Consider the following 26,017-nt stretch of genomic DNA (forward strand, 5'->3'; position numbering starts at 1 on the left):
CTGACTGAAAAACATACAGCCTTGGAATGAACTAGGTCATTGAAGAGACCATTAGACCTAAATCCTGAAGCTTTTCAGTTCCTTCCAAAGTGCAAGAAAGATTGAGATCTGCTCCCTTCTACAAGTGCAGGCAAACAATCCTGAGATCTCAGCCTCCTGAGTAGTTGGGATTACAGGTGTGAGCCACTGGCACCTGGATTCACACACTAATTTTTCAACAACTAAGAGGTAGGGATATAGCTCAGTGGTAGAGCACTTGCCTAGCATGTATAAGGTGCTAGGTTTGATTCCCAGCATCACAAAACAACAACAACAACAACAAAAACCAAGTAACTAAATAAGCAAAGGAAATATTCCCAATATGTCTTCTGTACCAAATTCACAGATCAACTACTAAGATCTAAAAACAAAGAGACAAGGTTTGACCATATGTTGTCTACTTGAGTTTATTATTGTACTCTTAAAAAAAAAAAAAAAAAAAAAAAGGTTAGGATGGCCAGGGAAAAATGTCATCAACACTGTAAACAGGAACCAAGACTCCAGAACTTGGGTGCATTCTCTAAACCCTAGCCTCAGTTCTCAAGAGATTCCATTCCCACCCACCCGATTTTCTTTTAAACAAAGACACCCAAATCAGCAGCAGAGGTACCTGGGGTAGTCACTGAGATTTTGAACACTAAGAATTGGAGGGGAAATGTCCAAAAAATAGGAACTGGGGAGAAAAGGGAAGGAATGAAGGAGAGGCTAGGTTTTGGAGGACAGAGCTGGGCGGCAAGAAGTGGAAAGGAGCCAATATGAGGCATACCCCACTTGACTGCATCTGCCCACGCTCCCCGGGTCCCAGATAGCCCCACGGTTTGTTCTGCAGTCTACTTCCTATTCCCACAGGCCTCACAGGCCTAGCTCCAAGTCCTCCAGCTCTTCCTCCAGCGCCCTCCTCCTTGCTAGCTTCTCCAGCTGCTCTTTGCTGGGCTGGCTGACTTCCCCGGCCTGGATCCGCTGCTGTAGCTCCTCCACCTGACGAAGCTTCTTCTTTAGGCTCTTTATCTTCTTGGCTTTCTCTGTGGTGGCCGCTGAGTCAGGTGGGTCAGAGGCAGCTGTAGGGGCTGCCTGGGTGATTTGCAGAGCACTGGGGAGTTGGACTGTCTCTCCTAAAGACACCTTCTCAAGAGTCCGGCTCAAGGCCTCTGCCTCTCCTTTCTCTTGCTGTTGCCGCCTCTTCTCCTTTCGTTTCAGGTTGCGTTTGGCGGTCTTGGAGAGGCCTGGTTCACCACCTTCTGGTCTAGATGGGGTAACAGGGGCGGTGGCTTCAGGGCTCAGCCCTGGAGGCAGCTCTGGTTTACTCTTGAAAAACTTCACATACTTATTTTCATACCTGCAGGAAACAAGATGTCAACAGAGTCTCCAAGAAAAACTGACTTTTCAGTCCTTTTCCTAACCTTCCAAATCAAGTAACTTATCACATTCCTACTTCCTTGCTTTCTTTGGATCCCTCCCCAACTTCGTTCTGTAGAAGATGCTACAGGAGGGTCCCAAGGACCCAAATCATTGAATTTCTCACTTCTATTTGTAAATTCTGATGAATAGTGGTCACAGGAACAAGCTAGTCACATGGAACTCCCACTTACCCCTGAATCCCAGCTCCTTCCTCTCCTTTCTCAGACAGTTGCCCCTCCTTCCATTTCCTTGGGGCTCAGGAGAGTCATCCCTAAACTTGTAGGCACACATATTCTATCCTTCTGTAGGGACCTCATTAAATACCCCCACCTCAAGCCTAAGCACGCACACTGGGACCTCCTCCTGGGGCACATAGCCTTCTTTCACCCTCCGCTGCTTGCGCCAGGTCCCATCAGGTCGTTGTGTTGACGCGATGTACTTGCCTGAAATTGGAGAAACCAAGTTGAAGTAACTTTCTTATTTTCAAACAATTGCCCCTATTGAGTGCCAATGGCTCATGCCTATAAATCCTAGCTACTTTGTAGGTTGAAATCTGGAGATGAAGGTGGGAGGCCAGCCCAGACAGAAAAGTTCATTAGACTCCATCTCCAAATAATCACCAGAAAAACAAAAAGGAAGGCTGGAAGCATGGCTCAAGTAGCATAGCACCAACTTAGCGAGCATCAACTCTTGAATGGAAATTTCAGTGCTACTAAAAAACAAAAATACTCAAACATTTCTCAGGATGAGAAGTATGCATAAATGTACACAACTCCCACAAGCACCCACCAAATGCAAATCTGTTACCATATCAACCCTCAAACCCTAATTCTACCATTATTTACAGAGTGGCTATGTACTATACAGTACACCAACCGTTCCCTCAGAGAGGGTCTATTTTGATAGTTTATGTAAGACATGACAAGCATAGAAGACATTTTTTTAAAACATAAGGCAACAGCAAAGGGATATTAAAGGCAGTAAATAAGAGGTTGAAGAGAAAAAAAACAAGAACCATATGGGGAGAAAGTATCTGAAAAATGTTATAGAGAAGGTGAAATTTTATTTAGATGGACTCTGAAAAACAAAACAACTTGAAGGAATACATTCTGTAAGCTGGTCATAGTATTGCATGCCTGTAATCCCAGTATTCTCAGCACAGGAGGGTAGGTAGAGATATTTCAAGTTTGAGGCAGTCTGGGTTACACAACGTCTCCAAAAACAACGAGAAACTAACCAGGAATATATCACTGAAGACATAAAGACACCAGTACACAAGAATATATGTAAAGGATGTTTGTTGACACACGTTACTTAAACTAGCAAAAAGCTGAAAGCAATTTAAATGGTCACTAACAGATGATTAAATAGATTTGGTTCATTCACACAATGGTGCACTACAATGATGAAAATGTGGCTTAGAGGTAGAGTGCTTGCCTAGCATGCATGAAGCTCTGGGTTCAATTCCTCAGTACCACATAAACAGAAAAAGACAGAAATGGCACTGTGGCTCAAGTGATAGAGCGCTAGCTCTAAACGAAAGAAGCTCAGGGACAGCGCCCAGGCCCAGTGCCAAGGACTGGCAAAAAAATTTTAAAATTGATAGAAGCTGGGTACTGGTGGCTCACACCTGTAATTCTAGCTACTCAGGAGGCTGAGACCTTAGTTCAAAGCCAGCCTGGGCAGGAAGGTCGTCCTTCAGACTCTTATCTCCAATTAAACACCAGAAAACCAGAAGCACTATGGCTGAAAGTGGTAGAGCAGTGGCTTTGAGCAAAAGAGCTCAGGGACAACACCCAGGCCGAGTTCAAGGCCCACAATCAACAGAAGGAAAAAAAAAGTTAGAATTGGTCATGGAGGTACATGTGGCTCTACTCTAGGCGCTAGGGAGGCTGAGCAAGAATCAAATGTTTGAGGCCAGCCTGGGATGCATAGCAAGACTGAATAGTGTTTATGATATACTGAAATGAAGAAACACACTACAGGAACATGCACAGAAGTCCTCAAACTGTTTTACTTCAGTAATTTTTTAACTCCTGTTTTGTGTTATATCACTTGAGCCACACCTTCACTTTTTTACTAATTAATTGGGAGATTAAAGTCCCTTGATTTTGCCTGGACTGGCTTCTAACTGATCTCAGCCTCCTGATAGCTAGGATTATAGATATGAGCCCATGGTACCTAGTTATTATCCATTTCTTTATGCAATAATGAAAAATTAAATTCATTAATTCCTTCAGAAAGGTCATTAAGTACTGAGAAGCTTTCAAGCACACAGGACAGACAGAATTTTTTTTTTTGGGAGGGGTGGGGGGTCCGGTCATGGGGCCTGAACTCTGGGCCTGGGCGCTGTCCCTCAGCTCTTCAGCTCAAGGCTAGCGCTCTACCACTTGAACCACAGTGCCACTTCCGGCTTTTTTTCTTTTTGCTTATGTGGTGCTGAGGAATCGAACCCAGGGCCTCATGCATGCAAGGCAAGCGCTCTACCACTGAGCCACCTTCCCAGCCCCAGACAGATTTTTCAAAATTCAAATTTTCACTTGAGAGTTTGAATTTTGTCATGGGAAATAAATACAGTTGTTTTCCTTGAAATGACGAGGTTGCTTCTTTCATTTTCTAGAAAACAACTGCCACATATATCTCAATTACCAGTTTGTTAAAAATTCTTTCAAATAAAACTGGTGTCCATGAAAAGGAAGCCTGTTTGGCTGGCAACTGGAGGAATTGTGCAAGTGCTTTTCCTGGAGACAATCATATTTCAGTATGTGTTTCATGCTTTCTTCCCTTTAGCAACTAAAAAATGCTGAAAAGATGTGTAATCAAGGGCCACAGCTTAATAATCATTGTTATTGCACAATCAAATGATCTTACGTGAAAGTGGACAATCTACTACAAGTGTGTGGCAATGAAAAACACAACTAACTAGTGTTACTTGGTGCTATCACCTTGGCAATTTCATACTTAATGGGTCAGCAGTATTACTCACCAGTGCAAAACTCAGTTAAACCAGTTAAAAAGTCAATCCAAGCAAGCAGTCAATGGCTCCTACTTGTAATCCTAGCTACTTAGAAGGCTGAGATCTGAGGATTGAAGTTTGAAGCCAAATGAGGCAGAAAAGTCCACCTGATACTCTTATCTCAAATTAACCACTCAAAAACTGGAAGTGGCACTGTGGCTCAAATGGTAGAGTACTAGCCTTGAGCACAAAGAGGCTCAGGGACAGTATCTAGGCCCTGAGTTCAGGCTTCACAACCAACAAAAAAAAAAAAAAAAAAAAAAAGAAAAAGAAAAAGAAAAGAAAAAACTCCCCACACTAAGATTGGTATATACCAAGATTGGTATATAGTGAGTAAAAGAGACACAGGAGACAGTGAGGATTTTTGAGGGGGTGGGGCCTAACTGTAATAGTATGGACACAAATTATGAAAAAAAAAAAAGAGAGGTAACATGGAAGAAAGATGAAGATTAGGCCTAGGCTCTGAAGAAAGGGTCAAACTAAACTAAGTGAAAAGGGATACAGAATAGATTTGAAACTGCTCATTCTAAAACAAAGAAGGCAGATATGGGATGTAGGTGGCATTTTCAGGAGATGGCAAATAGACCAATCTGGCTGAGCCAGAGAAACAGCTAGAAGAGAGGAGGATGTTCAGACCATGAATGTTAATATGGCACATGGCACACATTCAATAAATATTTGCCAAATGAATGAATCCTTTATCCAAAGCAATGTTTTAGGACAATTAATCCAGCAACGATGAGAAGCCGATTTGGAAAAGAAAAACGCAAGAGACTGGGGAAACCAGTTATGAAAAAGACTGCAATAATGTGGCATAAAGGAGTGAGAACACAAAGGAAGAGATTCACATTAAATACATTATCAAAAAAATCAACAATATTTGGTAATTCACTAATTAGGAGAAGGTTAGAAAGCAAAAACAGGGGCTGGGAATGTGGCTTACCGGTAGAGTGCTTTGCCTAGCATGCATGAAGCCCTGGGTTCAATTCCTCAGTACCACATGCACAGAAAAAGCTGGAACTGGCACTGTGGCTCAAGTGGCAGAGTGCAAAAGAAGCTCAGGGACAGTGCCCAGGCCCTGAGTTCAAGCATCAGGACTGGCAAAAAGAAAAAGAAAGGAAGAAAGAAAGAAAGCAAAAATAATTCAACACTCTTAGAAATTCCAATTGTAAGAATTTAACATTAAGAATTACTCCAGCTGGGGGCTGGGAAGGTGGCTCAGTGGTAGAGCGCTTGCCTTGCATGCATGAGGCCCTGGGTTCGATTCCTTAGCACCACATAAGCAAAAAGAAAAAAGCTGGAAGTAGCACTGTGGTTTAAGTGGTATAGCGCTAGCCTAGAGCTGAAGAGCTGAGCGACAATGCCCAGGCCCAGAGTTCAGGCCCCACGACCAGACCCCAAAAAACAAAACAAAACAAGAATTACTCCAACTAGGCACCAGTGGCTCATGCCTGCAATCCTAGCTACTCAGAAGGCTGAAATCTAAGGATTGAGGTTCAAAGCCAGCCTGGGCAGGAAAGGCCATGAGACTCATCTCCAACCACCAGAAAACCAGAAGTAGCACTGTGGCTCAAGTGGTAGAGCTCTTGCCTTGAGCTGAGCTCAGGGACAGTGCCCAGGCCCTTAGTTCAAGCTCTAGGACTGGCAAAAAAAAAAGAAAAAGAAAGAAAAAAAGAAAAGAAAAAGAAAAAACTATGTACAAATTGTGATATCTGTAAGATCTGTAAAGTAGCAAACAATTTAAGATAAACTTCAAATTCAATTTTACAGAAATGGATATATATATATATGAGAGAATTGTGGTTTAAATCCAGCTTGGGTAGGAAAGTCCATGAGACAGTGGCAACTCGAAACTAGTAGAGCACTAGCCTTGAGCAAAAGAGCTTGGGGATGTGTTTAAGCCTTACCATCTACCAAAAAAATAGCTGGAAATGGCACTGTGACTCAAAGCGGCAGAGCACTAGCCTTGAGCAAAAGAGCTTGGGGACATGACCCAGGCCCTGAGTCAAGCCCCAGGACCAGCACATACACACAAAAAAATCATGCAACCTGGTAGAAGAAAAATTATAAAGGGCAAGGCTCTGGTGGTTCACACCTGTAATCCTAGCCATCAGGAGACTGAGATCTGAGGAGGGGGGGCTCAACATCAGCTCAGCCAGTATAGGACCTTACCTCCAATTAAACCATTAAAAAAGAAAAAAAAAGGCAGAAGTGGAGCTGTGGGTCAAGTGGTAGTGCTAGCCTTACACAAAAAATGCTTAAGGACAGCACCCAAGCCATGAGTTCAAGCCCTATGACCAGCACACACACACACACACAAAAAGCCAGATGCTATGGCTTACACCTATAACCCTAGCTATTCAGGAGGCTGAGATGTGAAGACTAAAGTTCAAAGCTAGCTTGGGCAGGAAAGGTTGTGAGATTCTTATTACCAATTAAGCACCAAAAGCCAGAAATGGAGTGGCTTGAGTAATAAGAGTGCTAGCCTTGAGCACAAAGTTTCAGGGACAGCATTCAGGCCCTGTATTCAAGCTGTACCTGGTCATATACCAAAACAAAATAAAACAAAACAAAAAACAACAAAAATATAAAAAAAACACCCAAGAAACTAAATATAATGCCATGTGGGTGGTATACACGCAAATCCCAGCACTCCAGAGTCTAAGGCTATAAGATGCAAATTCAAAGACAGACTGTCTCAAACAAAAACAGAAACAAAACTAAGTTCGTTAGGAAATAACAAAAAAAGCAGATATGAGAAAAGAGACTAGACACAAATTGGTTAGAATATGGAAGGTCTCTAATCTCCCAAATTTGAATATTTGTCACAGATTGCAGAACACTGAAAAATCAAAAGTGGCACTGTGGCTCAAGTGGTAGAGCTCTAGCCTTGAACTGAAAAGCTCAGGGACAGTGCCCAGGCCCAGTGTTCAAGCCCCATGACTGACAAGAAAAAAAAAAAAAAAAAGGAAGAAGGGAACACATGCCTATTTGCTCAAAGCAGTTCTTTTTTTTTTTTTTTTGGTAGGCTGTGGGGGCTTGAACTCTGGGCCTGGGCGCTGTCCCTCAGCTCTTCAGCTCAAGGCGAGTGCTCTACCACTTGAGCTACAGCGCCACTTCCGGTTTTCTGGTGGTTTATTGGAGATAGGAGTCTCACGGTCTCTCCTGCCCGGGCTGGTTTTGAACCGCGATCCTCAGATCTCAGCCTCCTGAGTAGCTAGGATTACAGGCGTGAGCCACCAGCACCAGGCTCAAAGCAGTTCTTTAAAAGGCTAATATCTGGGCTGGGAAGGTGGCTCAGTCGTAGAGTGCTTGCCTTGCATGCCTGAGGCCCTAGGTTCGATTCCTCAGTACCACATAAGAAAAAAGCCAGAAGTGGCGCTGTGACTCAAGTGGTAGAGCGCTAGCCTTGAGCTGAAGAGCTGAGGGACAGTGCCCAGGCCCAGAGTTCAGGCCCCACGACCGGACCCAAAAAATAAATAAATAAATAAAAATAAAAATAAAAGGCTAATATCTGTGTCTGCAGGGAACTGGTCCCAGCCAGACCCCTAGGGACACCAAAATACTCAACTCAAGGCCCTTATATAAAACAGCATAACATTTGCATACAATACCTAATACAACATAAAAGCTATGTAAGTAGTTGTTATTCTTTTTTTTTTTTTTTGTCGGTTGTGGGGCTTGAACTCTGGACCTGTGCTTTCCCTCAGTTCTTCAGCTCAAGGCTAACCCTCTACCACTTGAGCCACAGAGCCACTTCCGGTTTTCTGAGTGGAGATAACTTTCTTGCCCAGGCTGGTTTTGAACCACGATCCTCATATCTCAGCCTCCAGAGTAGCTAAGATTACAGGCGTGAGCTACCACACCTGGTGTAGTTGTTATTCTATAACAGCAAGAAAAAAAATATTACGTGTTCAGGCCAAAGAGGGGGCAGGGAAAGAGGGAAAAATGAACAATGGAAGGTATGTAATTTTGGATACATTGCAACTATATACAAAGATGGCATAGGAATCGTAATGAAAACTGTTGATCAACTGCTGACATTGGGAACAAGAACATAACAGAGAGGGTTACTGATTAAAATATAATATACGTAGGCTGGGAAGTTGGCTCAGTGGTAGAGTGATTGCCTCACACGCATGAGTCCCTGGGTTTGATTCCACAGTACCATATAAGCAGAAAAAAGCTGGAAGTGGAGCTGTGGCTCAAGTGGTAGGGTTCTAGCCTTGATCTGAAGAGCTAAGGGACAGTGCCCAGGCCCAGAGTTTAGCCCCCACGACCAAAAAAGAAAAATATATATCTAAATATATGTATATATATATATATATATATATAAAACTCAAACATGAAATGCCATGGTGAAATTCCTTGGTACAATGAATACCCATTAGAAACAAATAATTGACAGGAAAGTAAAAGAGTCTCTGTTGTATGGGTGGGTATGAGGGATGATGCTTGGAAAGGATGAGTGAGGACAAATACAGTTCATTTACATATATGAGAGTAGGACATTGAAACATACTGATTTAGAAGTGGGATGAGGGGGCCTGGGAAGGTGGCTCAGTGGTAGAGCGCTTGCCTTGCATGCCTGAGGCCCTGGGTTCGATTCCTCAGCACCACATAAGCAAAAAGAAAAAAGCCGAAAGTGGTGCTGTGGTCAAATGGTAAAGCGCTAGCCTTGAGCTGAAGAGCTGGGGGACAGCGCCCAGGCCCAGAGTTCAGGCCCCACAACCGACCCCCCCCCCAAAAAAAGAAGTGGGATGAGGGCAAGGAAGAGTGATGGAGTTAGTTTGGTCTGTATGTATGTACGGAATGTGACATTCCTCTTACACAACTCGTGTATGTGATCATTAAAAAGAAAGAAAGAAAAAACAAAAAACAGGACTATGCTTGTAATCCTAGCTACTTAGGAAGCTGCTATCTGGGATCCATAGTTTGAAGCCAGGAAAGCGCCTGCACCCCGCACCCCCACCAAGAAAAGCTAGTAGGCTCAAGTGGTACAGTACTAGCCTTCACCAAAAAAGCTAAGAACAGGGGGGCGGAGGAGGAGGATGGGAAGGGATGGGAAGGGGAAACAAAGGAGGAGGCTACAATGCTTGATAAGAAATGTACTCATTATCTTGCCCATGTAATTGTAACCCCTCTGTACAGTATTTTCACAATGAAAAAGAAAAAAAAAAGCCAAGAACAGCATCTGTGCCCTGACTTCAAGTGCCCCAGGACTGGCAAGAAAGAAAAGTATTATATGTTCAGTACAGTCAAGAATTTTTTTTTTTTTAATTCAGTACTAGAAATTAAATCTGGGGCTTCTAGCCAGGGTCTTTCCATTTGCCCAAGATGACCTCAAACTTGAAATCCTTCTGCCTCTGCCTCTCCAGTAGCTGGGATTACATGAATGTACCGCCATGCTTTGTGTATGTGCTGGTACTGGAGCATGAACTCAGGACCTCTCTTGATTGGCTTTTTTGTTCATAGCTGGTGCTCTATCACTTGAACCATGCCTCCTCTTCCAGCTTTTTGCTGATAATTGGAGGTAAGAGTTTGAATTTGTCTGCCCAGGCTAGTGCTAAACCTCCTTCCTCAGATCTCAGTTTTCTGAGCAGCTAGGATAATAGGCATGAGCCACCAGTGCCTGGCTCACAATGATCTTAAATGTAGAAAATAGGGAGAATAAAAGGCAGTGAAGTAAACAAAGTCCAGAGGAGAAGACAACTCTGTCAATTCAATTCTAGACAAGCAGTATTTTACATGGAATCAGGGAGAAACAATACTAGAAACATATATTTAAGGTAATTGCATACAAAGTAGTCCCCCCTTATCTGTGGGGGATACATTCCAGGCCTGCAGTGGGTGCTACATGCTCAACCCTACATGGGCTGAGCATTCCCAAGCCAAAAATCTAAAAATTTACATGCTCCAAAATCAGAAAGCTTTTGATTATCAATATTATGCCATGAATGGAAAATTCTGTACTCTGATCTCATGTGACAATTTGCAGTCAAAATGCAAATGCACTAAAAATAGGGTACAAGAATTACTTGTAAGCTTCTGTACATCACCTTTATAATAATTTTTTAAATTACGTGTAGAATGCTTGCTTCGGCAGCACATATACTAAATTACTTGTAGGCCATATATAAAATATATATGTATAAAACACAAATGAATGTTGTGTTTAAACTGGATCCATCCCCAAGATATATCATGATGCATATGCAAACACTTAAAAATCTATAAAAATCTGAAACACTTTGGTCCCAAACATTTTGGAAATTCACCCTGTATACTACATTTGTTCTTTTAGATACTTTTTTTTCTTTTTTGGTCAGTTGTGGGGCCTTGAACTCAGGGCCCGAATGCTGTCCTTGAGTTCTTTTGCTCAAGGCTAGTGCTCTACCACTTTTAGCCACAGCTCCACTTGAGGTTTTTGAGTAGCTAATTGTTAAGAGTCTCCTGGACATTTCTGCCTGGGCTGGCTTCAAACAGCCATCCTCAGCTCTCCAGCCTCCTGAGTAGCCAGGATTACAGGTGTGAGCCATCAGTGCCCAGCTACATACTTTCTTATGATAAAGCTTAATTTATATATTAGGCATAGTAACAGATAAAAATAACAATAAGGCTGGGAATGTGGCTTAGTGGTAAAGTGCTTGCCTAGCATGAAAGAAGCCCAGGGTTCAATTCCTCAGTGTCACATAAATAGAAAACACCAGAAGTGGCACTATGGCTTAAGTGGTAGAGTACTAACCTTGAACAAAAAGAGCTCAGGGACAGTGCCCATTCAAGCCCTGAGACTGGGTGGGAGAGGTAGGGGAGAAGAATAACAATAAAATAAGACACCATAATAAACATTATGGTCTCTCTCAAAATATTGTAGTGTGCTGTATTTTTGGACCTTAATTGACCTTGGGTAACTAAAACTGCAGATAAAAGAGGACTACTGTAGAGCTGAAGCTGAAGGTTTAAGAGAAGCAAATAAGGAAAGGCAGGGCAGGAGTTTCTTGAATAGCCATCCTGAGTGGAAGCCCTCAGAGATACACAAAGGAGCACCTATTTTATGTTATCTTGGTTCCATCCTCTGGCCTTGATGGTTTCCAAGGGTGAAGTCAAAAAGAAGGGAGAGGTTTGGCGATTCCCACCCCTAGAAATAAAAACCAAGGGCAGAATATCAGGACTTTCAGATAACATTTTTGAGAGTCAGAAACTATAGATCAGGGACCATTACTATAAGAATATTTTAAGCTTGCTCATTTCCCCACATCAAATGTTTTATAAATCTCAACCTGCTTCCTTAAATCTATTAGCAATAAAAACTCAAACTAGATGGGTGCCAGTGGCTCACACCTGTAATCCTGTTTAAGAGCTGAGATGAAAAAGATCAGTTTCAGCCCAGGCAGAAAAGTCCTTGAGATTTCATGTTCAATTTGCCAGCAAAAATGCAGAAAAGGAGACTCTGCTCAAGTAGTAGATTACCACCCATGAGCAAGAAAGCTGAGTGAGTGTCTGAGACCCTGAGTTCAAACCCTGTACTACCGGAGGCGGGAGGGGGGAGAGGGGAGGGGGGGAGAGAACGAGCGAGAGAGCACGCACTTATTTTCTGGAGTTGCAGAAAGACAGCAAAGAGATAACATAACAAGGATTCTGATACTGCCAAGGAATTAGGGGGAATGACTAGTGAGTCTTAGGATTTGTTTCAGGTAAAAGAGATCTGTGATCCAGATCCAAGCCTGAAGATGACCTCAGAGCCAACAACTAAAGACCTGGACATGGTTTACAATAAAGAGAAAATATAAAAAGAGAAGATCCATGTTGGCCAAATGCTCATGATTATTTCCCTCAAGGAAAAAGACGCAAAACAATGACAGGAAATGATTCATAGGAAAAGAAAGTGTTATGCCATGGAGACCAAAAAGTTTTAAATGGGGCTGGGAAGGTGGCTCAGTGGTAGAGTGCTTACCTTACATGCATGAGGCCCTGAGTTCAATTTCTCAGCTCCACATAAGTAAAAAAAACCGAAGTGGTGCTCTGGCTCAAGTGGTAGAACACTAGCCTTGAGCCCAGAGTTCAGGCCTCACTACTGATCAAAAAAAGTTTGTGTGTTTTTGTTTTTGTTTTTTTTGGGTCCGGTTGTGGTACCCGAACTCTGGGCCTGGGCGCTGTCCCTCAGCTCTTTTTTTTTTGTTTGTTTTTGTTTTTTGGGTCCAGTCGTGGGGCCTGAACTCTGGGCCTGGGCTCTTCAGCTCAAGGCTAGCGCTCTACCACTTGAGCCACAGTGCCACTTCCGGCTTTTTTCATTTTGCTTATGTGGTGCTGAGGAATTGAACCCAGGGCCTCAGGCATGCAAGGCAAGCGCTCTACCACTGAGCCTTCTTCCCAGCCCCTGTCCCTCAGCTCTTCAGCTCAAGGGTAGTGCTCTACCACTTGAGTCACAGCGCCACTTCCGGCTTTTTTTTCTTTTTGCTTATGTGGTGCTGAGGAATCGAACCCAGGGCCTCAGGCATGCAAGGCAAGCGCTCTACCACTGAGCCACCTTCCCAGCCCTGACCAAAAAAAGTTTTAAGTAATGGTGGGTAATTAAAAGTAATAACACTGTTTTAGGAAAGAAGGTGACTAACAACAATAAATACTGAAGAGTGATAAAGGACAAGGAGAAGAAAAAGGATACTGCTTTTGGCAATCTGGAAAACCCTGTATATAGTTTCAGAAAACTATGGTGGGTCAGAAGCCAGAACACCTATAAATTGAATGATTAGTGTACATGAATGATATTAATAAACTAATATACCTCCTATAAGAACAAAAATATTGGGCTGGGATGTAGCTCAGTGGCAAAGCGCTTGCCTAGCAAGTGCAACGTCCTGGGTTCGATCCCCAGTACCAAAAAAGACAAAAAAAAAAAAAAAAAAAAAAAAAGAACAAAAATATTACATCCACTAGTTGCAATAGAGCTTATAAATATGCACAAGATGTCCTCAGTTTCAAGATCTTTACAATCTAAGCTGGGTGGCCCAGGGGCTTATGCATATAATTATAAATAAGAGATATAGAGGCTCAAAAGGTTGAGATTTGAAGGGCCAAGGTTAGAAGCCAGCCTGGATAGAAAAGTCCATGAGACTATCCAAAATAACCAGCAAAAAGCAGGGTTGGCCAGGCACCAGTGGCTCACGTGGATAATCTTACTCAGGAGGCTGAGATCTGAGGATCCCAGTTCAAAGCCAGCCAGGGCAGGAAAGTCTGTGAGACTCCCATCTCCTATTAACGACCAGAAAAATGGAAGTGGTGCTGTGGCTTAAGTGGTAGAGCACTAGTCTTGAGCTTAAGATCTCAGAAACAGAGCCTAAGCCCTGAGTTCAAGCCCATGACCATGAACACCAACAACAGTGTTCAGGCCCAGAGTTCAAGCCCCACGACTAACAAAAAAAAAAAAAAGCAGGACTGTAGCTGAGCACTGGTGGCTCATGCCTGTAATCCTAGCTACTCAGGAAACTGAGATTTAAGCCTCTTGGTTCAAAGCCAGCTTGGGCAAGGAGGAAAGTCCATGAGATTCTTAACTACAATTAACCACCAGAAAACAGGACATGGCACTCTGGGTCAAAATGGTAGAGCTCAGAGATAGCACCTAGAGCCAAAGAGCTCAGAGATAGCACCTAAGCCCTGAGTTCAAGTCTATGACCACTACCACCACCAACAAAAAACCAGGACTAAAAGAGTGGCTGGAGAGGCAGAGTTTCATTCAGCAAAGCAAGCTAGCTGAGCATGTTGGGAGACAAGCCAGAGAATCACCTAAATCCAAGAGTTTGAGACCAGACATGACCCTGTCTCAAAACAAATGAACAAAGCAAACAGTTGCTGAGGGCTCCTATCTATAATCCTACCCACTCCAGAGGATAAGAATTGAAGTATCTCGGGCTGGGAAGGTAGCTCAGTGGTACAGAGCTTGCCTTGCATGCATGAGGCCCTGGGTTCGATTCCTCAGTGGCACATAAACAGAAAAAGGTGGACGTAGCGATTCGATTCCTCAGCACCACATAAGCCGAAAAAGCCGGACGTAGCCATGTGGCTCCAAGTGGTAGAACGCTAGCGTTGAGCTGAAGAACTGAGGGACAGCACCCAACAGGCTCCACAACCAACCAATCAACCAACCAACCAACCAACCAACCAACCAACCAACCAACCAACCAACCAACAAATAAATAAAATTCTGCTATCCCACAAAACTTAAAAAAAAAAAAAAAAAAGAATTGAAATATCAAAGGCTGGGAAGGTGACTCAGTGGTAGAGTGCTTGCCTCTCACGCATGAGGCCCTGGGTTCGATTCCTCAGTAGCACATAAACAGAAAAAGGTGGAAGTGGCGCTGTGGCTCAAGCGCTAGAGCGCTAGCCTTGAGCTGAAGAACTCAGGGACAGTGCCCAGGCCCAGAGTTCAAGCCTCAGGATTGGCAAAAAAAAAAAAAAAAAGAAGAAGAAGAAGAAGAAGAAAATAAACTGCAAGACACAGAGCTGGAGGTATGGCTCAAATGGTACAGCATCAGCCTAGCAAACTTCAGGCTAAGTTCAAATCCCAGTACCACCAGAAAATATACATAACTTTGTATTTGAAAGCAGCATATATATATATGCCAGGTGTGGGTGGCTCACACCTGCAATCCCAGTTACTCAGGAGGCTGAGATCTGAGGATCACGGTTTGAAGCCAGCCTGGGCAAGAGAGTCTATGAGACTCTTATCTCTAATTAACCACCAGAAAACTGGAAGTGGTGCTGTGGCTCAAGTGGGAGAGTAGTAGCCTTGAGCTGAAGAGCTGAGGGACAGTGCTCAGGTTCAGAGTTCAAGCCCCATGACCGACCAAAAAAAAAAGTAGTGTATATATAGATTTGGATTTAAAAGCAGTACATCACTATGTGCTTGTAGTTCATGCCTATAGCTTCTCAGGAGGGTGAAATCTGAGGAGGGTATTCAAAGCTAGCAAGGACAGGAAAGTCCACGAGACTTTATTTTTTGGTCGGCTGGCGGGATTGAACTCTGGGCCTGGGCACTATCCCTGAGCCTCTTCAGCTCAAGGTGAGCAGTCTACCACTTGAGCTACAGCTCCACTTTTGGGTTTTTACTGGTTGAGGTAAGAGTTACACACTTTCCTGCTTAGACTAGCTTCTCCCCACAACCCCAAGTCCTGGGGATTGAATGCTGTCACTGAGCTTCTGTTGCTCAAGGCTAGAGCCACAGGTCCACTTCTGGCTTTTTTTGGTAATTTGGTAGAGATAAGAGTCTCATAGACTTTCCTGCTCTGGCTGGTTGGAGGCTTTGAACCGTGATCCTCAGGTCTCAGCCTCCGGAGTTGCTGGGCTTACAGGATGAGTCACCTGCACCTGTATTTTGTATTTATTTTTCAACTGGGAAGGAAAAAAGGAAAGCCAAATACCCTACACTTTATGTACAGCCTGCATAGATGACTTTCCTACAACACCTTAATAATAACAATAAAATATGGTATGGAAAGGATGGGGATAAACAGAAATTTTACAGAGACTTACAAACACATCCTCAGTCAGATGATTATGATCAATACCAACAGTAAAAGACTATGGACTGGTGACAGAGCTTGGTGGTAGAGCATTTGCCTAGCATGCATGAGGCCTATGGTTTTATCCCCTGCACTGAAGGAAAATTAAAACAAAACAATACAACACAACTAAAACTACAACGATAAAAAATAAAAATTGTGCTGGGTGTTGGTGGCTCATGCTATAATCCTAGAAACTCAGGAGGCTGAGATCTGAGGAATGTGGTTCAAAGTTTGCCCAGTCAGGGAAAAGTCCCAGATACTCTTTTTTTTTTTGGTTGGTCGTGGGGCTTGAACTCTGGGCTTGGATGCTGTCCCTGCGCTCTTCAGCTCAAGGCGAGCACTCTACCGCTTGAGCCACTTCCGGCTTTTAATGGTTTTTATTGGAGATAAAAGTTTCACGGACTTTCCTGCCTGGGCTAGGTTTGAACCATGATCCTCAGATCTCAGCCTCCTGAGTAGCTGGGATTACAGGCGTGAGTCACTGGCACTTATCTCCAAGTAACAACAAAAAGCTAGAAGTGGAGCTGTGGATCAAGTGGAGTGCCATCCTTGAGCAAAAGAGCTGTGGGACAGGCTGAGAATGTGGCTTAGTGATAGAGTGCTTGCCTAGCATGCATGAAGTCCTGGGTTCGATTTCTCAATACCACATAAACAGAAAAATCTGGAATTGGCGCTGTGGCTCAAGTGGTAGAACGCTAGCTTTGAGCAAAAGAAGTTCAGGGACAGTGCCCAGGTCCTGAGTTCAAGCCCCAGGACTGGCCAAAAAAAAAAAAAAACAAAAAAAGGAGGGGCATAGAAAACTCACATGAAATGGTGGTGATAGGAATAATAACGACTGCAGTGAAGATATGGACTTGAAATTCAAGATATCTGCTAGAAAGAAACAGAAATGAAGGCCTTGATCTTTCAGTGAAATAAAAGTGAAACTAAATGTCCCAGGAAAAAGAAAGGGGGGATCATAAGAGATGAAAAAGATTGGAGAAATAGTCTGGGAGAATTTAAGATATCAGGGGAAAAAAAAAAAAAAAACTTGGAGAGAAACCCGTATCTCAACAGAAGCTAACACTGTACTGATAGCTTCTGTGTTTTTTGTCTAACAATATTCTACAGGCTAGAAGCAGAAGCCAAGAATTTAGCTGATAGACATAATTCAAGATAGCTGGTGGTTCAGGCCTGTAATACTAACTACTCAGAGGCTGAGACCTAAGGATCATGATTTGAAGCCAGGCTAGGGAGGAAAAGCCATGAAACTCATCTCCGACTAGCTACTAAAAAAGCGAGAAGCAGAGCTGTGTCTCAAGTGGCACAGCACTAGCCTTAAGCATAAAAAACCAGGGACAAGAGCCAGACATTGGTAGCTCATGCCTATAATCCTAACTACTCAGGAGACTGAGATTTTAAGATCATAGTACAAAGCCAGCCCCAACAGGAAAATATGAGACTCTTAACTCCAGTTAACCACCCAAAAAATCTGGAAACTGTGTGTGACTCAAGGCAGTGCTAGCCTTGAGTGATAAGGCTCAGGGACAGCATTCAGACCCTGAGTTCAAACCCCAGGATAAGCAGCAGCAGCAGCAGCAGCAGCAGCACCAGCAACTGCGGCAACCACCACTACCACCACCACCACCACCACCACCACCACCACCTCACACCTGTAATCCTAGCTACTCAGGAGGCTGAGATCTGAGATTACGGGTTCAAAGCCAGCCCAGCAGGAAATACCCCATGAGATTCTTTCTTTTTCCCTTTTGTCAGTTGTGGGGCTTGAACTCTTGAGCCTGAAAGCTGTCCCTCAGCTCTTCAGCTCAAGACTAGCAGTCTACCACTTGAGCCACAGTGCCACTTCCAGTTTTCTGTTGATTTATTGGAGATAAAAGGACTGGCTTTCAATAGCAATCCTCAGATCTCAGCCTCCTGAGTAGCTAGGATTACAGGCATGAGCCACAGGTGCCTGGTCCCAAGAGACTTTATATCTCTAATTAATCACCAGAAAACTGGAAATGGCACTGTGGCTCAAGTGGTAGAGCACTTGGCTTGAGATGAAGAGCTCAAGGACAGCGTGCAGGCTCAGAGTTGAAGTCACAGAACCGAGCAAAAACACAAAACAAAACAAAACAAAATTACAGTATTAGTAGTATTTTCAAAGTACACATTAAAAGTTGCTAGCCAGGGGCTGGGAATGTGGCTTCATGGTAGGTGCTTGCCTAGCATGCAATAAGCCCTGGGTTTGATTCCTCAGTAACCACATCAACAGAAAAAGCGCTGTAGTTCAAGTGGTAGAGTGCTAGGCCTTGAGCAAAAGAAGCTCAGGAACAGTATCTAGCCCCTGAGTTCTAGCCCCAGAACTGGCAAAAAAAAAAAAAAAAAAAAAGGAGAAAAGAAAGAAGAAGGTACTAATTCAACAAAGACCTACTAAGTAGAGCATAAAAAAGGATGGTATGCCACTTTAGAATGAGTAATTGGAGCAAAGTAGCTGAGTCTGGGTTGTCATTATGTACCATAAGGTAGGTGGGCTGAAGTATAAGGAACATGGAAAGCAGCAGAATGAGAAGCATATATAGCACACTTTGAAACGGACTGTGTATATCACTGCACATGCGGTGTCACATCTACACATGACTACATGTATAAATATCAACAACTACAAAGGAAGACTACAAAGAGGGCTATAAAACCACTGTGCACTTGCACAGCCTTTTACAAACTACTTTCCCATACAGTCTCATATTTACTCATCACTGGGTCAATACCATTGGTATGTACACTAAGCTAAGGACAAAGCAATAGGAAAGAACAAAACCATTAAGAAAGCTTTGAGTCTCAACTTCTCACATACACAGTGGACACTTCAGCATCTCAGACAGCCGCGCTGACATTCTCAAGCCAGGAGGAATTATGAATAGTATGAACTCGTCAAAAAGCTTGGGAGAGAAAGGCCACTAGATAGCTTCCTTTTTGCCTTCTATCACCTTGGGACCCCTCAATCTCATCACTGCAGAGGGAAGAAAAGGGTGGCTCCAGGAGTAGAAAACTTCCAAGTTGAAAGTTCCTTTTCCCTTCACATTCCCTGGAACTCAATGACCCAGGAAATGAAGATGAGGTAAAGAGTGGGAAAAACGTATGTAGCCATGAAGGGGTCTTCAGCAGATCCCAAGTGGAGAACAAGAGTGACAACAGGGCTGGGGTGGGATGGGGAGGGGGTACAGCTCAGAGCTGGGGGAGGGGAGGGGAGGAGGGCCGGAATTGGAGGGAACGGAGAGTTGCTGTAGGCCTGGAGAACCCTATCAAGAGATGGGAATTCCAAACGCTAGCGGAAAGCAGAAGCCCAGTGAAGATCCTGAAGCAGACAGCTTTGAGAGACCCCCCGAATCTGGGTGACCGGAAGCAGAGACACCCCCCCAAAAAAAACCCATGAAACCAGAAGGGGGCGCAGGTGACACCCCGGAGGAGAATGAATGGAGAAGGCGGTCCCGGGGGCGGGGCAAAGGAGGGGCCCCGATAGGGGCGGGCCACAGACCTCTTCCCAAGTCCGAACCCCTTCCCCGAGAACCCGGGGCGAGAAGCAACCCGGCGATTCCCGCACTCACCGCCGGTCTCGTCAGTTACATAGGGAGTCGCCATCTTGAAAACACAAACCACTTCCGGCGTGAGCGGGCCGGGATCCCGCCCTCCTCCCCACCGGAAGTGGAGTCCTTGTCATTAGCCAGCCACCATGTTAGTCTTAAAGGGACAGTGCCCCTTTCCCACCGCGGCAGAAGGGAAGGGCGGGTTAGAAGCGGGCGCAGTTAATAAACCAAACCCGTGGGTTTATTTTAACTAGGGTTGAAGGGCCTCTGGGGTGGCACACGGTCCTCCGGGCGCCGGAAGTGCCAACCTAGAGTCGGAGCCCGGGCATTTTTCGGAGGTCCAGGACACGCCGAGGGAGGAAAGCCGCACGAGGCCCATCTGCGCCCCGACAGACGGACAGAACGGGGGGTTGCGGCCCTGGCCGGCGCTGACGCGGGGCAGGCAGACTCCAGTCCGCCCGGGCGCGCACCAGTGTGTCTGGAGGACGAGGGCCAGGCCTCCCCCCCACCCCCCGCCGGCGAAGCCGTAAAAAGGGGCTGGAGGCCGGGCTCGCGAGCCGACCGTCCGCGGCCGCCCAGCATCACCCTCTCTGGACCGAGACCTACGGAAGAGTGTGCAAATCGCAGGGCGCTGCGGATCGGTCACCTGTCCCCGCAGCTTCAGAGTGGCCGCTGACTTCCATAGCCGAGCTGGGCGCTCAGGCCCTGATCAGACCCGGCCCCAAGCGCGGGCCCCGGGAATTCGGTGACGAAGTGACTTCTGGCCCCAGCCTGACAGGGGTCAGAGGGCACCGAGAAGGCATCTGGGCGGATCCACTTAGTATTCTAATTAACCTAGAAGCTAGGGATGAAGGGCGGGGCAACTAGCCAATAACGGGGCCCGTGCGGTCACTCCCCAGGCCTGCCCGGCCCCGTGCGTCATTGTTCTCCAGTGGAACCCAAAGTCCGGTCCCCGCCCCCCCACCTCCCCGCCCGGTCCCTCTGTAACTGTGGTTCCCCCGAGGGCTAAATCCTGTTAAACTTGTTTTCCCTGCAGCCTGGGAGGGGCCTGGCCGCCTTCAGGTTCTTAGGCTCGGGTGTCTACGCCTTCCACCCCCCTCCTGGCTTTTGTTTTAACCCCTTTACTTTCACTCCGAGTTCCACTTCGGCTTAGGCTGGATCTTAACAGTTTCTCTGCAATCAGGGAGGTGGGAAGAAGTAATAAACTTTGACAACTACTTCAGCTTTTAGGCTGTACGCCTCAATTGAACTAAAGGACAAAACCAGAGCAACGACCGATTAAGATCTGAAACACATTAAACCTTAGAAGTTTCCTGGGGCCCACACCTTGCCTTCCTTCCTATTCTCCCAGCTCCATGATTTCTATCGGAAACCCAACTCATCAGGTCTCAAAACTCACTTAAAAACTTATTTGCGGGGCTGGGAAGGTGGCTCAGTGGTAAAGCACTTGCCCTGCATGCATGAGGCCCTGGGTTCGATTCCTTAGCACCACATAAGCAGAAAAAAAAACTTATTTGCATACAGCCAGAGCTTTTTTGTTTTCGTTTGGCCAGTTCTGGGGCTTTAACTCAGGACTGTCTCTGAGCCTCTTGGTGCGCAAGGCTGGTGCTCTACCCTTGAGCTACAGCACCACTTCCGGCTCTGAGTTTGAGATAAAAGTTTCTCAGACTTTCTTGCCGGGCCTGGCTTCCAACGGAGATCCTCAGATCTCAGCCTCCAGAATAGTTAAAAGATTAAAGGCATGAGCCACTGGAGCTGGGCTGCAGCAGAAGTTAGAGGTTTAAAAAAAAAAAAGAATAAAAGCAAAAACTATTTTCATCTAATCTGTCACACCTACTCTTTGACCTCTTCACTCCTACCTCTTCCAGTATTCTGTCCTTAGAGTTGTAATTAGTAACAGATGAGAATGGATGGAAAACCTAGTGACATACTTTGGCCTTGACTGAAGTGCCTGAGTAGTTTCTGCATCTTCCAAAGGTCCAAAGGACCTGTCTCTGCAAGGGGGGCATGGAGGAAAGATCCAAAAGAATCCCCTGTTTACTTACTTTACCTAACTCGAGGCCCCCTTCCACCCCCAGATATCCTGCCAGCTCTGGGGTTGGCAGGAAGTGAAACTCTAATTGTCTGCTTAGTAAACGGTAGGACCGGATGTATACCCCACCCTGAGGAAGAAGAGAGGAAAGAAGAGGCCAGGGGAGAACAGGCTGTTGTTTTTTCCTTTCCCTTTGTTCATTGTGGTTTCTTTGTTTCTGGCTTTTATGATGTGGTTGATTAAAGAGATGAGCACCTGGAACCTTAAGCAGTAGAAGCTTCCTCCTTACATGTTTCTTGCCCTTTATTCCCCCACTCTCACCAACAACTGAAGGGGTATGATGGAGCACATATCCCAAAGAAGACAGAAAGAAGGCTAAAGTAAGACTGATTCTCTCTTATTCCTTATTACATAAATAACCTCACTCTACTTTGGTTTTTTTTTTGCCAGTCCTGGGACTTGAACTCAGGACCTGGGGGCTGTGTTCTGAACCTCTTTGTGCTCAAGGCTAATAATGCTCTACCACTTGAGCCACAACACCACTTCCAACTTTTCTGAATAGTTTATTGGAGATAAGAGTTTTCACGGACTTTCCAGCCCAGGCTGGCTTTGAACCACCAGATCTCAGCCTCTCGGGTAGCTAACATTACAAGTAAGCGCCTGTGATATCATTCTTACTTTGAAGTTCAAAAATGTCTTAAAATGTCTTAAATAACTTTAGGGCTAGGAAGTTGGCTCAGTGGTAGAGTGCTTGCCTTGCATGCATGAGGCCCTGGGTTCAATTCCTCAGCACCACATAAGCAGAAAAAAGCCGGGAGTGGCGCTGTGGCTCAAGTGGTAGGGCGCTTGCCTTGAGCTGAAGAGCTGTGGGACAGTGCCCAGGCCCAGAGTTCAGCCTCCATGACTGACAAGAAAAAAGAAAAAAAATTAACTTTAGGGGTGGCAATGTACTTTAAACACGGCGCTTGCCTAGCAGGTGTGAGGTCCCAGGTTCAAACTTTAGCAACACAAACAGAAGGAGAGTCTCTGTCTATAAGGTTTAATGGAAAGCATAGTTATGGGTCTATTCTTAGTGAAATTGTGTGTTTGTTTAGAATGGTTCAAAACAGAGAGGTTTATATACTTCAAGCCCCTTCCATACAATCCATAACTCATGTTTTTTGCCTGTCCTGCAGACATAGGCCTTCAAAAGGGTTTGTTGAAACCTGAGTTGGTGCCACTTGTCTATAATCCCAGTTCTATGGATTCTGAGGCAGGAGGATCTCCTATCTGAGGCCAATCTTGCCTATGTGAAACCCTGTCTCAAAAAAAAAAAAAAAGTGTTGACTAAGGAGTCATACAGGAAGAGGAGACAAAGCTTTGCTAACCAATTAAGAAAGTACTGTTACAAATGAAGGATGGGTGCTGGGGAGATAGTGGTAGAGGACTTTCTTAGCATGTTTGAGGCCCTGGCTTTATCTCAGCACTACCAAAAAAAGAAGAGGAAGAGAAGCATGAGGAGGAAGAGGAGAGCTAGTGCTGAGACTGAGGATGAGCCAGACATGGTGGTAGGTCAAGCCTGTAATCCTAGCTGAGATCTCAGGATCACGGTTCAAAGCCAGCCCAAGCAATAAAGTTAATGAGACTTATCTCCAATAAACCACCAGAAAACAAGAAGTTGCACTGTGGCTCAAGTGGTAGAGTACTCACCTTGAGCTGAAGAGCACAGGAATAACACCCAGACCCAGAGTTCAAGCCCCACAACTGACAAAAAAAAAAAAGACTGTGTATGAGATCTGGAAAGGACACAGGAACAGAGAGACAGACCTTCTTCCAACCCCTGCCAGGGATTTCCAATAATAATAACTTCACATGAATTACTTAGCAGTGCTATTTATGGTAAAAGTGGGGAAGTCTTCGCAACAAGCATATCTTGTGGTGTGTGTGTGTGTGTGTGTGTGTGCGCGCGCGCACGCACGCCTATCCTGGAGCTTCAACTCAAGGACCTGGATGCTATCCCTGAGCTGCGTTTGTTCAAGGCTAGCTAGCACTCTTACCGCTTGAGCCACAGCTCCACTTCAGGCTTATTTTTGGTAGTTTGTTGGAGATAGGAGTCTTAGGCACTTTCCTGTCCTGCCTGGCTTTGAACCATGATCCTCAGATCTCAGCCTTCTGAGTAGCTAGGATTACAGGCATGAGTGTCCCAACACCACCTAATCTTGAAGTAATGACAAACTGCTTAGGACCTTCTCTTTCCACTAGAGGGCCTATGTATTCATTCATTTTCCTCTCTGACGCCCACCAACATACATGTATATTTGTACATACATATGCACCACACACACACACACACACACACACACACACACACACACTCTCTCTCTCTCTCCAGGCAGAGCATTCTCTCTCCTTTCCACCCCTAGATGTAATAGGGGCAATTCCAGGAGCCCAAGACCTTCTTACCTCGCCCTACTTTAATGAAGGGTAGGAGGGAGCTAGTGGTTAGGGCGGGGCCAAGGAGCAGGATATCTGGGTCCCAGTTCCTACCAGTGAGTCCCTAGGCCTGTGTCTCTCTCCCTTGCTCTACCCAGCCTCACATCCGTGCTATCACAAGAACGTTGACAGCTCTCCCCAGCAGACTCTAGTCAGAAGTTGGGTCTGCTTTCAGCCCCTACTTTTTGGCCAGGGCCTTCTGCCCCAACTGTCCAGGTCAGGAGATAAAATGGGAGGGTTGGGGCATGGAGGAAGAGTATTCTTGGAGATGGGTCTTGAGGGAAGGAGGCGTCCTTCCAGTGGGACACTAAGCCTGAAAGGGAAGAGGGGATCCTGGGGGAGAAATGGGGACAGGTTGTCTCAGGCAGTGAGGAGCCTTGTGAGCCTGCGGATGTGAAGTTTGGTTCTCTGGGTTGGGTCCTAGTGGACTCTTCCGGAGAGTCCTGGTAGATGTAAAGGAGGTGGCCAGGGAAGTCTATCTAGGATAACAAGTAGGAGAGGGCAGCCTGGTGAATGGCAGCTTGGAAGCCAGTTGTTCTCAGCGGCAGCATTCCCCCATCCCCTCCATCTTGGCCTCTCAGGTTAGGGATGAGGAGGGAAGTTGTGGGTAGTTAGATAGATTGAGAAATAGAGGCAGAGTTGCCCCGGGGCGCGGGAAAAAGAAGAAGAAAAAAAAAAAGGAGCTCAGGAAGTGGAAAGTGGCACCGACCCTTAGCCCTGGAGACGATCGGGAGCAGGTTCCCGTTGGAAACGTGGAACCCCAAGCCTGTCCAGTGCTGAAGTTCCCGGAGTTGGGGGTTCCGGAGCAGCGGGTTTTTGGCAGGCTGGGCCGGGGGGGGGGGGGGGCGGGGGGGGCGGGCAGCTGTGTCGTCAGTAGCGGGGCGGCCCTGTCTCCTGGCCCGGCCCCTGCAGCCCAACCCCGGCTCCAGCTCCAGCGCCGGCGCTTCTGCTCGGACTGCGCGCCCTCCGCGGGCCAGGTAGAGACCCCGCTAGCCCCCCGCCCCGCCACTTGCATGATCCCGGGGCAGGAGGGTGGGAACCACGGATGGGGACACCCCACGAATTGTGTTAGGGCTGCGGGATCGAGAGGGAGGAAGCGTGACAGCTGGAGAGCGTGGCTAGAAAGGTTTGCGCTGGGACGCAGCGGGGGGCTGCCCCAGGGCTGGGCCAGAACCCCATGGGAAGTGTTTCCCCAGATCTAACCCCTCCAGCCCTACTGCACACCCTGAGGGATGGTGAAACTCTGCTTCTGGGGACCTAGACTGATTGGAAAGTCCCTTTTGGAACCCTCACAGCGCCGCGAGGGTGGAGAAGGCGTCTGGTTTGGCCTCCAGGTTCCCAACTAACCCATCTCCATCCTGCCTACACCTGTCACCGGGAAGTTTCTGAAAATAGCTGAAACAGAATCCTACTTTTCACCTTTAGATAGGAGAAATGAACCTTACGGAGGAAGAAATGCAGTATTATTGGATATCTTTTCAGCCTCAGAATAGAGACACATCCCCCAAGCATGCCAACCTGGTAACTTCCTCCTGTCCTGCGTAGTAACACCCTTCACATACAACATGGGTACCATCCCTTTAACCAGGCAGCAACATCATCTATGATTTTTGTGAAGCTTAATGAATGTTGAGGTTTCGAGCTAAATAATTCCCTCTTGGAGATCCCTGGCTAGTAGCAGAGATAGGCAGGAAAGAATGGACCCCCATTTATAAAAAGGAAAACACAACCTTCCTGATATGGCTGAGGAACTGAAATCCAGGTAAGCAGCCTACGCCCTCAAATGAGGAGTTGCTTGACCCTAAGGATTTTCTGCTAGGACAGCTTGAATGTCCTAGGACATAGATAATTCTTGAATAAATGGTCAACTTAAATGACTTGGCATGGGAGCAATGAATGCATTAGCACTGACTGGAAATATTCTTTACCCCTTGGT

General features: G+C 45.7%; 2 protein-coding genes across 10 annotated transcripts in view; one reads left to right on the top strand and one right to left on the bottom strand.

Annotated features, from left to right (window-relative positions):
- Nucleotides 1-430: 430 nt before the first annotated feature.
- Pym1 (PYM homolog 1, exon junction complex associated factor) lies at nt 431-20,441 on the bottom strand. Of its 2 annotated transcripts, none has more exons than XM_070042583.1 (3): nt 20,224-20,441; nt 1,787-1,880; nt 431-1,375 (listed from the first exon to the last, which is right to left on the bottom strand). In XM_070042583.1, exons 1-3 carry the CDS (start codon nt 20,258-20,260, stop codon nt 892-894), a joined length of 615 nt encoding a protein of 204 aa, XP_069898684.1. In that variant the 5' UTR covers nt 20,261-20,441; the 3' UTR covers nt 431-891. The 2 variants fall into 2 exon arrangements, with proteins under 2 accessions (XP_069898684.1, XP_069898694.1); XM_070042593.1 differs by lacking the exon at nt 20,224-20,441 and adding an exon at nt 19,599-19,690.
- Nucleotides 20,442-21,890: 1,449 nt separating this feature from the next.
- The window catches only part of Dgka (diacylglycerol kinase alpha), a 32,363-nt gene continuing 28,236 nt past the window's right edge, over nt 21,891-26,017 (top strand). For 5 of the 8 annotated variants that reach the window (XM_070042605.1, XM_070042622.1, XM_070042649.1 and 2 more), the window contains exon 1: nt 21,891-21,989. The gene's annotated coding sequence lies outside the window, so the exon portion shown is untranslated. Of the gene's footprint in view, nt 21,990-24,211; nt 24,298-24,997; nt 25,059-25,365; nt 25,844-26,017 lie in introns of those variants that run through there. The other 3 variants (XM_070042640.1, XM_070042632.1, XM_070042613.1) reach the window with 3 other exon arrangements.

The sequence above is a fragment of the Dipodomys merriami genome, unplaced genomic scaffold (genome assembly GCF_024711535.1).
Source record: "Dipodomys merriami isolate MVZ:Mamm:240054 unplaced genomic scaffold, mDipMer1.0.p SCAF_10, whole genome shotgun sequence".
Classification (NCBI taxonomy): Eukaryota; Metazoa; Chordata; class Mammalia; order Rodentia; family Heteromyidae; genus Dipodomys; species Dipodomys merriami.